At 40.2% G+C, this 14,479-nt stretch overlaps 1 protein-coding gene across 5 annotated transcripts in view; it reads left to right on the top strand.

The window, feature by feature from the left end:
* NOL4 (nucleolar protein 4) overlaps positions 1–14,092 on the top strand; it is a 190,116-nt gene extending 176,024 nt beyond the window's left edge. For all 5 annotated transcript variants that reach the window (XM_039548920.1, XM_039548923.1, XM_039548922.1 and 2 more), the window contains 3 exons: positions 2,406–2,586; positions 6,472–6,552; positions 12,149–14,092. In XM_039548920.1, coding sequence (XP_039404854.1) covers positions 2,406–2,586; positions 6,472–6,552; positions 12,149–12,342 — 456 coding nt within the window. In that variant the 3' untranslated portion in view covers positions 12,343–14,092. The remainder of the gene's footprint in view (positions 1–2,405; positions 2,587–6,471; positions 6,553–12,148) is intronic.
* The last annotated feature ends 387 nt before the right edge of the window (positions 14,093–14,479 follow it).

Raw genomic sequence — 14,479 nt, 5'->3', positions numbered from 1 at the left:
TTGCTTGGAGCCTGGTTGCTAGGAGATGGCAGCTCTGAGTTCAGGTCCCCTCCTCACCACAGCCAGCAGAGACCCTGCATCCCAATTTTTCCGCCTCTTCACCACATACTGCGACAAGTAGCCAGAACTCCGGTCTCCCACTTCTTGGCCGTGTGCTCCGGAACACGTGGGCTGGTATGCACCAAGGTGCACCATCGCCCTTGCTGCATCCTCCAGCCAGGCTCTGCATTCTGGGCTTTGCCAGAAGCTCAGTACATCTGCTCTGCAACAGACTCCCAGATAGGGCTTCAGTGTCCTGGCTAGAGGGGCTCTGGAGGACACGTAAATTCAGGGACAGCAAATCTGTGGGTTCCAGACAGCGAGGATAAGGAGATCAATCCTGAGACATTCTGCTCAGCTATAGGAGTTAGTCCTGTTTGCACTGCACCCCTTTAACACAGTTTAGTCCTTGATAGATTGGCAGAAGATCTGTTATTGAGCTCTGTGAAAAAAAATGAGGCTCTGAGTAAATCTATGGCAGGAAGTATAATTTAGTTGTAGACATAAGGAGGCAGAACATCTGAGTCTTGAGAGTGTTAAAATTTTGGACGATGAGTTAAGCTATGTTGCCAAGATAGAACTTTACTGTGCAGCTTATGAATATTCTCTGAGAAAATAATATATTTTCTCTCATAAGAGACATCAATGACCTTTGGAGATAAAAGGTAAATTATATTAAAGTTGAATTCTTGGCCAAAATACATTTCAATTCTGGCCATTTGTTTAAGATTATTATTACTTAAGAAAATGCTTAGGAGACCACTTTGGCCAACTCTCTTAAAAATGTAAAGTTTTGCCTTAGCTCATATTACTGCCCAAGAGGCCCCATTCTTATTGTTTATGGATTTAATTGTCTGATGGTTCAGTGTTCTGTATTAAATATTAAAATTTCTGTTAATAATATATATCCCTTTTCCTGAGTTATCTTAGTTGTGCTTCAGGTGAAAGTCTCTTTCACCAATAAATATCTGCAAGACAGGGATGTCTTTATCTAAGGAAAGTTGATAGTGTTTCTTTGAGAAGTGGAAGCAACAACTGCTCCTAATGCATACAGGATGCACTACCCTTTTTACTTCAACACAGAGACTGGACACTGTTTGAACTATTTGATCTCTCTAAGTAAAAACTGTAAATAAGGTTTCAGATATTTTATAGCATTCTTAATATGTTTGGTCTATTTAGCAACCATGAAAGGGTTGTGCAGAGGAGAGATGCATAAAACAGACAAAAATCTTACACAAAGGCGAGATAATTCTAGATCTTTTTTTTAGTTAACTACTCTGAAAAGGTCCTTTAAAAACAAAACTTCCATAGATCCATTTTATTTGAAAACACTGAAATATATTTTCATCAGATGAGAGTGTAAAATCAAACCCATAAAAAAAGTCAAGAAACAAAGAAAATGTTCTAATTCATACAGACTAAATCAGATTTTGTATCACTGAGGTCACTGTGGCAAGATGCCAGTCACATACTGATAGTTTTCCTTGCTTCCAACTACTAAAATGGATTAAATTTTCTCTTAATGCTTTTCTTTATTTCACCTGTGTCATTAATAAAGTTGCTACCAGGGCATTTTGTGATCATGAGTGGAGGTGCGGTACTCTAAGCAGTAGATACAGTAAGTGCAGATGGGGAAAAATACACTTTCACCTGAAACATCATCTCCTTTCAGGGAAAATTGAAGGGCTGTTGTGCTAAATTCTGTTAAATATTATGCAATCATCAAAGAGGCAAACAGGGAGTGTTGAGGAAAACTCATGGTGTGCAAACAGACACTGCTCTTACACAGATAACAACAGTTTTCAAGTCACTTTTGTGGAGCCCTCCCTACTTTATGGTCTTTGTGTGGAAGGACACTCACTCAGACTTTTTCAAACAGGAATGCTGTTTTATTCCATTCCTCTATTCCTTCTGTCATTTCTGATACATCAAAATAAGTAGTTGGTGCATTCTGCACTGGTTTACCTAAATGAGAAATATATGATTCTCTGACTTGTAAGAGTCACTCCAGTACTCTGGCTTTTTCCTATCCTTTCCCACTATTTCTGGACAGTGTTGGGTTTTGAGGAAGACTGTGAACTCTTCAGGGTGAGAGGGTAAATGTTCTCCTTTAAAAAACAGTATGGTTGGCTTGTGGAGCACAAGTAAATTAATATTCTCAGATTTTTAGGAAGCCTGTATTCTCGCCTATTCCCATTGTTTCTGTTATGTTGATATTTGGTCAATCAGAAATATATCTGTGCTTGTTTAACATGCATTATACTTTTCTGAAAGCAATAGATGTAGAATCTTTACAATGCAAAAGACCTTCACGTGCAAGGTGAAATGTAACCGTAATTCCAAACCTTTTCTTGTTTTTGCAGGATGAGGCTGCTCCAGCTGACAAGCAGTACAAACAGGAGCCAGCCCAGGTCACTTACTCAGCATCAGCTGTTTCCAGCACACAGGAGGTGTTGTACATCAACGGCAATGGGACCTACAGTTACCATAGTTACAGAGGGCTCGGAGGTGGGCTGCTAAATCTCAATGATGCTTCTAGCAGTGGTGAGTTTCCTTACAAATTGTGCCTGTGTGTATATGTGCCGTTGTGTATTTCCCCCTGCTGTACAGAAAGCTAGTCCAAGGGGTTGAGTATCCATAGGCCATTATCACATAATGAGCAGGAGCACAATCCTGCAAACAGCTACTGCTGAGCAAAATACTTGCTCCCTGCATGCTAGTCTCCTTCCAGTTTCAAGGGACTAATACACAACAGAGAAGACTGAACTATAAGCCTCTAACAAAGCTGAGTTAAAAAATGCAGGGTTAGATCTTCAGTCAGTTTGCATGACTTTATGAGGACCTTGTCATTACTGTCTTCTCCTACACTGATAACAAAATGAGGCCATTGTTATATTTTTGGCTCGAGTTTCAAAACACTGAACTCCATGTTGTGTAACACAAATTAGTTGATATAGATTTCTCACCAGCTACTTTAATTTACTGCAGATAAGGATCTGGCATACCAAGTGTTAAATGAGAAATCAGCATATTCATTTATGCCCTAGACTAAAAATGATAAGGTAAATATGTGTCACCATGAGGTCATATGTCCCTCTGAAAAAAACAAGTGGTGTCATTTATGTAGACAACATTCCTTTCTTCTTACATTGGCATGCTTTTTTAACAAAAAAAGTGTAAGCAAATTGTGGTATTTGTTTGAAATAATCCCTCATATTGATTTTGTACAAATGCAGAGCAGTACCCTTCTGATAAAAAGGGTATTGTCTCTCTGTCAGAGAAAAGTGATTACTCTGGAAGCCTGAGGGTTTATTGACTCCCAGGACTGTATTTAAAGAAATGTCTCAGAGGATGGAGAAATCCCTAGGGTTTTGCCCTGGCTGATCCCTCTCTGGCTGACGAGTGCCAGTTCAGGTAGAGGGGCTGACTTAGGAAAGATGGTAATTGCTTGGCTACTGCCTCTATATTCAGCATGCTCAGCAATTTTCAAAATGCTGTCAGGGCTGCAGCCTGCAGGGAGTTACTGCTATGTGGTGTCCTGGGGACCTTCAGTCACGTCTTCTTCCTCACCCCCTGCCCGCAAAATTCTCAAAGGTCTGTGGATGATTTGTGCTAAGTTTTCGAAAGGCTTTAAAAAGATAATACTTTAATTGTCAAAAGTCTTTGACTTAAAGACAGTGAATGATAATCACAATTGTTTCCATACACATGAAGAGTACATCTGAAGCACTGAATATGGTCTCTGATCAAATATTTTCATAAGAGTAAGACAAGCTGTGGAAATCTGGTTTTTTTTGTGAAAATGCATAAGAACTTTAAAATTGTCTTTTACATTATGTCCAGAGAGGATCTGAGCCAGTTCCCACTGAAAACAGTTGGCATTTGCCCTTTTACCCAACTAAGAGTAGGATTAAACTCCCCATGTGTTATTTGTCAGCAAAAGCCATCAATATTGTCCTGGTTTATATAATCTTAAAATGTGAGGAATCACAACTGTTTTGTGTACTTGTTTTTCCCTTCAAACTTCTTGTAATAGGATACATTTTCATAACTCCCATTTTTCAGTGAATTGTGGAGTTTAGGCAAAAGTATTCTATGTCGCTTCAGCATGCAATTTTAAAAAATGACATACAAATTAAACACCATAAATTAGTCTTGCTTTCTGATTAGAAGCCACATTTTCTTTATGCTTTTAACATAGAGGACTCCAGTGTTTTTTCACAGTTAAAGCTCAAGATAGGTTTGCGTACAGACATATGCTCAAACAATTCTTCTTCCTTGCCTTTCCCCACTTGCACTGGTCAATTTTGTCTGTATGTCCTTTTACTCTGAAGGACCAGTAAGCCACTGCACCTCTCCCATATGGTTGTTCACAGTTGGAAGTTTGTGCAAAGGTGTCCGTCTTCTCCACAGGGATCCTACAGGAGCCAAAGTACATAAGCTCCATGAACCAAAAGTCTTTGTATGCCAGGACTTGGAAACCAGTTGATGCTGACAGTCTAGTTAAGTTGGTGGTTTGTGACCCACTAGCCATTTCAGGAAGATCAGGAAAGTTGTGGAAAGGCAACTCCATCCATTTCTTAGTCTCACTGACACAAAACCAAACAGTAACCAAACTAATTATGTCTTGGATATTAAGGGTAAATTGCTCTGGCTCTGGCAGCTGATTTCCCCCCAGGACAAGTTGGAGGACTTGGAGGCCAGTTCCTTGAGATCTGTCAGTCCTCTCTGAAATGTCTGTTGATAGACAAGAGGAGTGGTTGGAGTTGAAATTGACAGGGATGACCTGTCCTGACAGACCTCATAGGACAGTTGTTTGCAATCATTACGCTGTTTCCAGGACTCATGTTCCAAACATATGCAAGGCTGTTAAAATGGTTAATGAATTACTTCTTTGGAGAACAGGATATTTACTTGCAAATTGTGTTCAGGAGCTAACAACTAATTTAAAATGCAACTCCTTTTCAATATAGTAACCCACCAAATTTTCCTGTCACGTTTACAGATGTTCTCCTAGTGTAAAAATAAATACACACCTCTGTCAGAATGTGTGTATAAACAAATTCTGTCTGGTTTTGTGTATCTGCTAAAACAGAAGAAAAAGAAGGTGCGATAGCTGCCGTAGCTATCTAAAATTCACTGCTTGATTACCTATTTCTGGACCTTCCCCCACAGTAATATTATAATTAATGTCCAATTAACTCTCTGTCTGGTATTCCAACTGATGCATGTATTTTGTATTCTGTGACTCATTTAATTTGGTTATTTCCTCTGTATAAAGTTCATCCCTACTCTGACCTTAGAGACTTAGCTGTCTGTTCGCCCAACTGTTTGGTGGCTCAGGCTCAGGGACCTCTCTGTGCCTGCTGTTGCAGTGCTTCCCTCCACATGGGGAGGTCTGTCCTTCCACATGGCTAATTACAGAGCCATAATTAGCTCCTCACACAACTGCATGGGGCAAGCCTTCATGAAACTGCTCAATATGAGCAAACAGAATGCAGCAGCTTGTGCAATGACCCCTCCTTTATTATGGGCTGGGAAAAAAGCACAGAAGGAAAAGGCTCGGTTTTACAGCGCCAAGGTGTCTTTTCCCCCTCCTTTTAAACTTTTTAGGCCAATCCAGCTTGGCTGGAAACATTCACCAAGCAATCTGAGGGTTGACAGAGTCTGTGTCAGCCTGTACATGGGCTGGATGGGCTGGGGAGAAGCGTTTGGTCATGCTGTGTTTGATTCTTTTAGATGGTAAAGGAGAGCTGCTCTTTGAGAAGGGTGTATTTCAACAGCTCTCTTTTTTTAAGGCTAATGCAGTTCCTGTTACGGAACTGAATGGAGAACCTCCAAGGTGGAATAGCTCAGTGAATGTAAACAAATTTGCTTGTCAGCTCTTAGCCAGCCACAAAGGCTTCAGCTGGCCCCCCTCTATCACTCCTGGACGGAGCTTGGAAAAATGGCCAGCTTGAGGGCAGGAGGGTGAGGACAGGAGATAATGTTGCAAGCAAAATCTCTTGATACCACCAGGAGCTGTTGAAGTCCCTGCATGTAACCTGAGCCTCTCCTGACAGAGTGGGACCGGCTTGTCTCCCTGTGTATTTCAGTCCGGTGCTACCTGCCCTCTCCTGATGACTGTCAGCACTCTCTGAAGTCATGCTGGACTCCTTGGAATCATGGTCTTTGCAGCTGCATCATTTTCTGAAGTCCATTTTCTCAAAGAGGTGTGGAATGTGTTTCTGCTGCCATAGCTGGGTTTCCTGGAGGTGATTTGGGACTGTTTCTTCTGCATCATTGTCCAGTTTTCTAGGCAGAAATGCCGGTCAATTCCTTTTGTGTGTGTAAAAAGAGGGTGTTTCAGACTCAATATCAGGCTGGCCATGCAGGACATGCCCTTGTGTCACAGTAGATGAAGTGGTGTGTCCCTATTTCTCTCCACAGATCTGCAGCCTACCTCCACCACAGCCACAACTCAGCACTGCATCCCAGGCACCACGAACGTCCAGTCCCCTTCCAGCTCAGGTGAGTTCTTCGTCTGAATCCCAATACGTTCACACCACAGCAAATCCTGAGCCCTGGCAGGCTTCTCTTTCAGCCTCCTCTCCAATTGGCAGGCCTGCAGACCATGATGGCCTAATAGCCCAGCTGGTAGCTGCTGGACTTCCACCACATTGCTCACCCCTCCCTGCTGCTCCCTTCCAGAGGCTATGCCCTCCCAGCTGTTCCCTGCTTTAGGCAGGCCTCTTACCCATGTGCCAGTCAGCCCTCCTGGTCCTTCTGCCTCCTGGTCCTTCAGACGGTCCAGTGCCGCTGAAGCCAATGGAGTAGCTGGGGGAGTCTCCCAGAGCAGGTGCTGCTGACCTGCAGGGATCAGCCTGCCCGTGCTGCTCTGCGGCAGGGAGAGGAGTGCTGAGCACTCTTGTCCACTTGTTCATGGAAGGGAAGTAGGGAAGTACATGGAAGGCATGTGGCAAGGTGCCTCTTTTCCACATCCAAAAATTTGGTCAAGTGGTAACCTGCTGTAAAATCTTGGCCCTTTCATGATTGATAGAGACTTCTTGGTGACAAACTAGGGGAAAAAAACAACAGATGAGAGTATCCAATATGTAGCTAGTTTTTAAAATGCTGAGTGAGTTACTCACAGGTTGGCTAGCCAGGATGTAGGGGTTGAATGGGGTTTTTGCTGTGGTTGCTCTCTCCAGGTCTTCTTTATACCTCTACTCTTGCACAGTCTTTTGTGTTCTCAGTGCTACCCTGGTGACATCAAAGTGGAGAGAGGGGAAAGAGAACACAGTTTGTCTCTAACACAGATGGAGCTTGGAGCATGAAGAAACAGATCAAGAGTGATAGAGTTAGGAACCTGGGACAGTGTGTTTAATCCAGTTTAAAGAAAACTAAAGATGGGGTTGGGAGAAGTTAAATGGTTTAACCTATATTTTGGCAAAGGTGGGGACTTCTTGCTGTAAAATGCTGGCTGAATTTTGTGTTAAGATCTTCCCCACATTCCTCTTCCTCCTTCCTCATCCTCTTCAAATTGTCAGATACGTGGCACATGCGAGTACTGGTCCTTTGCCACCATAGGGATGGAAATGGAATGTCTGTGGAAGTGTATTACCTTCCTACCTCTGCGCAAAGCTGAGGCGACAACTGTTAAAGCAACACAGGTATACACCACATAATTAATCTCCTGTGGTGGATAGGAAGGATCTCACATAATCATTTAATCACAGACCACTGTGTTTCCTGATCGTTGAAAATGAATGATGTCTGTAGGTATTTCTGTGTTTTCATATCACTTTCCTCAGGCAAGACAGCATTTTTTTCTGCTGTCTAAAGTAGCGGAAGATGTGTCTTCCAGAGGGAGAGGTGTAGAAGGGAGAAAGAAGCTTAAAAGGTCCAATTCATCAGCCCCTGTTTTCTTGATTTCTCCTGGCACTTGAAACAATATTGTTAGGCACATCTGCTCTGTGTTTGAAGGCAGGAAGAAAAGAAGCATTGGCAGATGCATAATATCACAATAAAGCATTCTTATTACAAGAAATACATCTGATTTGGAAATAAAAGGTAGCATACTTTGATTTTTTTTTTCTATTTAGTTTTATTGGAGTATACAAGAATATAGTCCAACCTCTCCTCTAAAGCCACTCATGGGGAAAAAATAGAATAGGTGCAATAGAAAGATACACACAACAGATTTCAAAACATGGGCAAATGTATTTTTCTCTAAATAAGTGCCACTGCTTTTTGCATTATCACTGATGAAAAGGTTGCTTAACTATTAATGAAAATGTAGAAGCATAGATGCTTCAGCACATAAAGCTTTTAAAATTATTTTTTATTCTATATTGTTATCTACAATAGTGATAACCATTTTGAGAGTCACTGACACATTTATTATTCTTTCAGCAGTTGCTACTTATAAGATTGGTAGCTACCCAGTGACAACATACAATTCTTAAGGGAATTTTGCTGAGACAGTTGATAGGGTCTAAGCAATCAGTATCAGCATGTCTACATCTGACCCATATTTTGGAATTTGATATAAATCATGTTGGTAATGAGTAGTGCATGAGGCAATAACTAGTTCCATTAAAGTCTTGTAATTCACAGAAAAGCCATTTGTTCCACAGTGTATTTAGTGGCAGACATTTCTAGCTGCTAATTGGATAAATGTTTGTCTAGCACACGAAGAGTGGGTTTTTAGAGTTTTTATATTGAGCTTGATGTCGTTCCAACAAAACAGTTGCACCTCACAGAGGAAATTAGGTCAATGTAACTGGACAGAGGTGGTAAATCAAAAGTATTCCCGTGTTAAAGTGTCAATCAGGTGGTCTCAACAAGAGGCAGAGGAACAATAGTCTTCTGAAAAAGTATAAAAGAAAAAATTTGTCTCAGCAATTTGTTTAACCCACTGCTTGTGAGAATGTTGTGCTGTTATAAAAACATGGAAGGTGACAATTTCGTGTTATGGCAATATGCACTAAGAGAAAGAAAGAAATGGAAATAAGTCTCCTGTCTTAATCTCTGTGATATATGCTTAATCTTTGCTTGCTCAACAGATGTTGTGGAACCTGATAATGTTTGCAATCAAGATTTTTAATGGTCCTGAAGTACTCCAGAATAGGAAGCAGCATGCTAAAATGTGCAGTAACATCTTGGAGGAACCTAACACTTTAAAATTCACTGCAAAAATATTCAGATTTCCCTCTTTACAAGTATATACTTTCTTGTTCCTGTGAGGACTGGCAGCTTAATAAATAATGTTAAATACACTAAAGAAATAGTAAAGATAGTTAATAAAAGACATGATGGTGAAGCTGTTCAGCTCTTTCCAGATTAGTAACCTGTAGTGATGGCTTCTGGAGATAGATGTATATGAAGCGTCCTTAACCAGCTATTTTAAGCCTTCAGAATAGCTGTGATTTACTTGTCTGGTTAAAGAGATATGGTAGGTATGATTAGGGTTTAGGTTTCCATGTGTCAATAGCTGATTTGCATAAAATTACATGGGAAATATCTACAGTGTAAGAATGCACTTACAGGTTGCACTTATTCCTTAGTTTCTGAATGGCCAGATATGACTGATGAAGCTACAATTAAGTTATAGCATTTTAGTATTTAGCAGCGTGGCCAACTGTTGTGAATCTTTATTACTGCCAGTGAGTGTCTATCATAGCTATTAAAGCTGAGACTGATATAACACATCCTGGGACTAATCTCTGAGTGGGGTGTTCTGCCAGATATAAAGCTTGGGCTGTCGTAGGTAAGCTTTAGATCCCATAGACTTGTGAGGACTTAGACTGGTTTGTGCATGATGGACATGGTCTTCTAGTTTTCCTTTCAGAGCAGTGCTTTGCACCATCAGTTTGTGTAAGGAAAACCTGAGAGGTATGACCAAGCACATTTCCATGTATATTTTACTTATGAATGGCATAAACTGGTATCCTATTACGTCACTTAAAATCTGGATTACAAATGAGAAAAGCCCTTCAGTTACATTTCATAAAATGATGTGCTCTGCTGCAGAATTCTGTTCTGCCAGATATTGTTTGTCTCTGTGTGTGTGTTTTTGGCAGTGACATGAATGAAAGTCAAGGAAAGAACATAAAAGTTAAAGTAGGTTCATGTGGAGCACAATATGTCAGTGGCAGCTTTTTCACTACTGCCTCAATAAATATAGATGACTTTAATGGCTTCTTACAGCCATTCAGCCCAACTGGCTTTATGATTGGTATACCATTCTTCTCTGCACTGGGTTAAGATTTTACTTAAAAATATCCTCTGAGCTTCTTCATACTGTCATCATTTTCCTGCAGTGTACGGTCACACCGAAAAAAATTCACTGAGCTAATTGTGCTTATTTTATCCTTTGTACACTGGAAGTCATTTAAAAGTCAGTTCATTTGTGCTACTGTAAAACCAGATAATACAAGCTGTAAGGCTAAGTGCTGCTCATGCTAGTTGTGTAGTAGGAAATCAGATCTAATAGGACCCTTTCTGTTTGAGTAGTTTCTTTTCATAGTCTCAGCTCTGCTTTCATTCAGTCAAGGGGAGCTTTTTCATTAACTTCAGTGAGTGTGCGGACATGGCAATCTCCACATTTTTTGTGGTCTCAGCTGTACCTCTGCACAGACAAATAAGAAAGAAAAAAAAATTAGATTTATGACCAGATCTTTAGCTTCTGGAAATCAGACATCTCTTTCCATTAGTGCTTACGATTGTGAGTCTGGTTTTGAATCTTATGATTTCAGTGGGATTATTTAGGAGAACCTCCAGAGTATGAATTAATGTGTTCTGTGTTATACCACTGAATATGCTGAATTTTAAAATTATTCCAGTCTTTTCTGGAAAGCCTTGGCATTGACATACATTGTTCTGATCAAATTGAAGAGTGACATTTTTCTCATAGGAAAGCAAGATACATTGCTTTGGATAGCTTGATCCCAATTTCCAGGAGAGTATTAAGATTAGGATCAGGCTAGTCTGATCTTCTGCCTGACAGAAATATAGATTTGCTGTACTGTCAAAAGAAATGAGCAGTATTTCCCAGATTTTGCACAAAATATACTGTTTGATAGGTATACTTGCCATCTGTATCCTTCTATACATGTTCAAAAAAGTCTTCAGTCCTATTCTACCTGTCCAAATTTACACTTCGGGAAGAAAAAAAATGTGTTAAGTGGAAAATGCAAGCATTTCATTAAAGCACCATGCATCTTAGCCAGTTAATAACTGATCAAATGGCCAGGGAATTTCCCTACAAAGCCAAAGTTCATGGTGGCAGGTGTTTTGTCCATCACAGTAACCTGCAGACTGCCCTCAGGAATGCTGTCTTCCATATGAAGTATCCGTGGTCTTGAGAATATTCTTTGAAGGAAAGTGCGAAGGATATTGCCGTGAGCTGCCAATACAACAGCATGGTGATTGCTGCAGAATCTCTTGTCAGTGTTCCGGCCTTACAAGATCCTTGCAAAGTACTGCCAGCTGTATGCAGCCCTCACAGACGATAGTGTGCTCCTCACTGTGGCAGCCAGATTGTCACCAGCCTAATCTCATTCATGAGCAGCTATTTATGTAAGTGATCAGACAGCGTCAGGCAAGTCATGTGGATGACCATTTATCTATGTCTGCAAGGGATTCACAATCTGGCCACATGCTGATTGAAGCACAAAATGTGAAAACAGCTATCTAGAGAACATAAGTTGGATTTTCTGTGATAAAAATTGCAAGTGTGCATATTGCCATGAAGTCTATGATGGCAGCTGGAGCTGGGGGGAGGCTGGGGGGAGATGAACCTTCTGCCTGATCACCATCATCAGATCCCAGGGCAGGGTTTGGGGTGCAAGTGGCTCAGACTGTTGGGATATGCCCCCGGAGGGTAATTTTCAGCTGGCAGTGGACTTGCCCCTCATGTTCCGTAAGTGGGGTCTGTGATACATAAATATAAATAGCTGTGGTTCCTGTCGAGGCGACTGGTAACAGGACAGTTACTGCTTATTTCTGCTACTTGCACTCAGCTGAGAGCAGATCTTACTACTCTGCATTTGTATCTACAAAGCTGTGAAATGTCTCTGGCAGCAGATCTGAAGCATCTTTTCTTTCCCTTTGCTGTCTGCAGGTCCAACAGATCTCAGTATGAAGAGGCAGTTAGCAACCAGCTCCGGATCCTCCAGTAGTTCCAGCTCCAGACCCCAGCTGAGTCCAACTGAAATAAATGCAGTGAGGCAGCTTGTGGCAGGGTACCGAGAATCAGCCGCGTTTTTATTGCGCTCTGCAGATGAACTGGAAAACCTTATTTTGCAGCAGAACTGAGTCATGTGACCTTCACACCGGCCTGGTCTTATCTCAGAATTTCCACTAATGACATTTTGATTTCCCAGAGCACACACTTCAGTTACTGCACAGTCTTTTAGGAGAGTTAATTACCATAATGCCACACTGTTCTTGATCCATAAAGTGATGTGTTAAGGTGCTTCAAGTGAACTTCGACCTCTGGTATTTCCGAGGTACTTTACTGTGTCCAGCCTATTGCTTTCGTTTTAGTGTGTCAGCATAAATATCGAAAAAGTGGCTAGAAATTAACTCATTCTAACAAGTGGAGGAAACAGAAGATGCTGTGATGGTTTTTTAAAACAAGTGGTTCAAGATCCAAGTGCAATATTAGTGGAATGTGATACTGACTCATTGGACTTAAAGCTGCAGTATATGGCAAAACATTGCCAAATGTCCTGTTGCTACAGGGCACAATTGCAATTAAAAGGATCTTGTATTTTAAAAAAATGTAATTTTTATAAAAAACAAAACAAAAGATTTTTGTTTTCATTCAAGATTTTTCATTTTTACTTTGGTAAACTTTTTCACTGGTCCTGAAAATGTTTTGAGGAGCTATTTTAAGTCCCCCCTTCCTCTCTTGAACCCCTGGCTGTGCCCTTCTCCCCAACTTCATATTCTTTCTACAACGAGTAACTTGATGCTGGATAATTCCTCCCCTGTGTACTGTAAATTGTCATCTATGGTATACCTTCCAAAGGAAGTATGCATTTCCTGCATTCATGCCATTCTCAACTCCATTCTGTAATATATTGCAGCTTTATTAGCAATTAATAAAGAGTTGAGCGTTTTTTAAAAAAGACATATCGTTGAGAAAAAAAAAAGATGAATTGATTTCTTACGGTGAGCTCATCTGACTCCATGATCACTGCTGCTGTCTTATACAAGTCCCTCTAGTTGTGATTGGATGTAGATGATGAATGTTAAGAGGTTGCAAGTGACAATCTGAAAATTTGCACTCTTGTGTGTATTTATTTTTTTTCCTTAATTTAAACAAAATTCTTACCAAGGAAGGTCATTGACACTTCTGGTATAATTTGTATAATTCCCAGGCCTAGCTAAAACCTGTACAAAACTGTAAGTGGATGCAGCTGCAACTATAATAAAACTCTTCTCTTACCTTCCCCACTCTTCCCAACCCCTCTATTTCTTATTTTATAATATTAATTACACATTAATGGTGTTTTCTTTGTGCACTATGGCAGGCTTCTTTTTAAGTATATAGAAAAAAGTACTTTAGTTTATGCTTATTGTACTATCTGTTCTGTTGTTTAGCTTTTGTTGAATAACAAGTTTCTTGTGCATTCCTAAATTTGCCTTATTTCATGTACAAAATTTTATGTAATTCCGTTTTTGACAATGAGTTTAAGGCATCAGTGATATTTTATATCTACTTGTTACATATAGTTTTCCAAGTAATGACTGTGATTGTGACCAAGTAATGTGCACTTTTTCTTGTAACTGTGGACATTGCTATGCTTTTTTTTCTCTAGTGTTTCTAGAATTACTGTTGCTTACAGTTATGTAAAAGAAAAAGAACTTTTGTGATACTGTTGGTGAATATTAATGTGAAAAAGCCTATGAAATATGAGTATTTTGGAGGTACATAGATACACAAACATCTCTAAGTTGTGGACTGATGTTCACATATTTAAATGAAAATTCAAAACCTGAGGGCTGGAATCATTTCCTCTGTTTTGTTTGGGTAAATAAACAGATTTCTGTGTTTAAATACATGATTGTGAAACATTATAACATTTAAATCAAATAGCACTTAAAGCTATAACTATTATGGCCTTTAAACAGGGAAAAGGGCCTTGCAGTCCAATTCATGCAGGCCCTCATACATCATTTCTCAAAATTACTGAGTAAATCCAGTAGGATTCAGTCAGTAGCATATATAATTTAAAGGTGGCTGGAGGGAACACAATTCTGCCACTCTACATTTGTTCTTAAAAAATCATTGGATGTCTTTTTAGAGGCCCCTATTCTTGGATATGAGAATATTGTTGCAAATCCTTACCAGTTGTTGTTGCCCATCACTTGAGAGGTGCATTTGTTCCTAACATCATCTCCCCATGGCCCGGAAAGCCTATGACTCGTCTCTGTCCTGGATGTG

The sequence above is a fragment of the Corvus cornix genome, chromosome 2 (assembly GCF_000738735.6).
Source record: "Corvus cornix cornix isolate S_Up_H32 chromosome 2, ASM73873v5, whole genome shotgun sequence".
Classification (NCBI taxonomy): domain Eukaryota; kingdom Metazoa; phylum Chordata; class Aves; order Passeriformes; family Corvidae; genus Corvus; species Corvus cornix.
The sequence above is the reverse complement of the archived record's forward strand: the minus strand, read 5'-3'. Positions and strand labels throughout refer to the sequence as shown.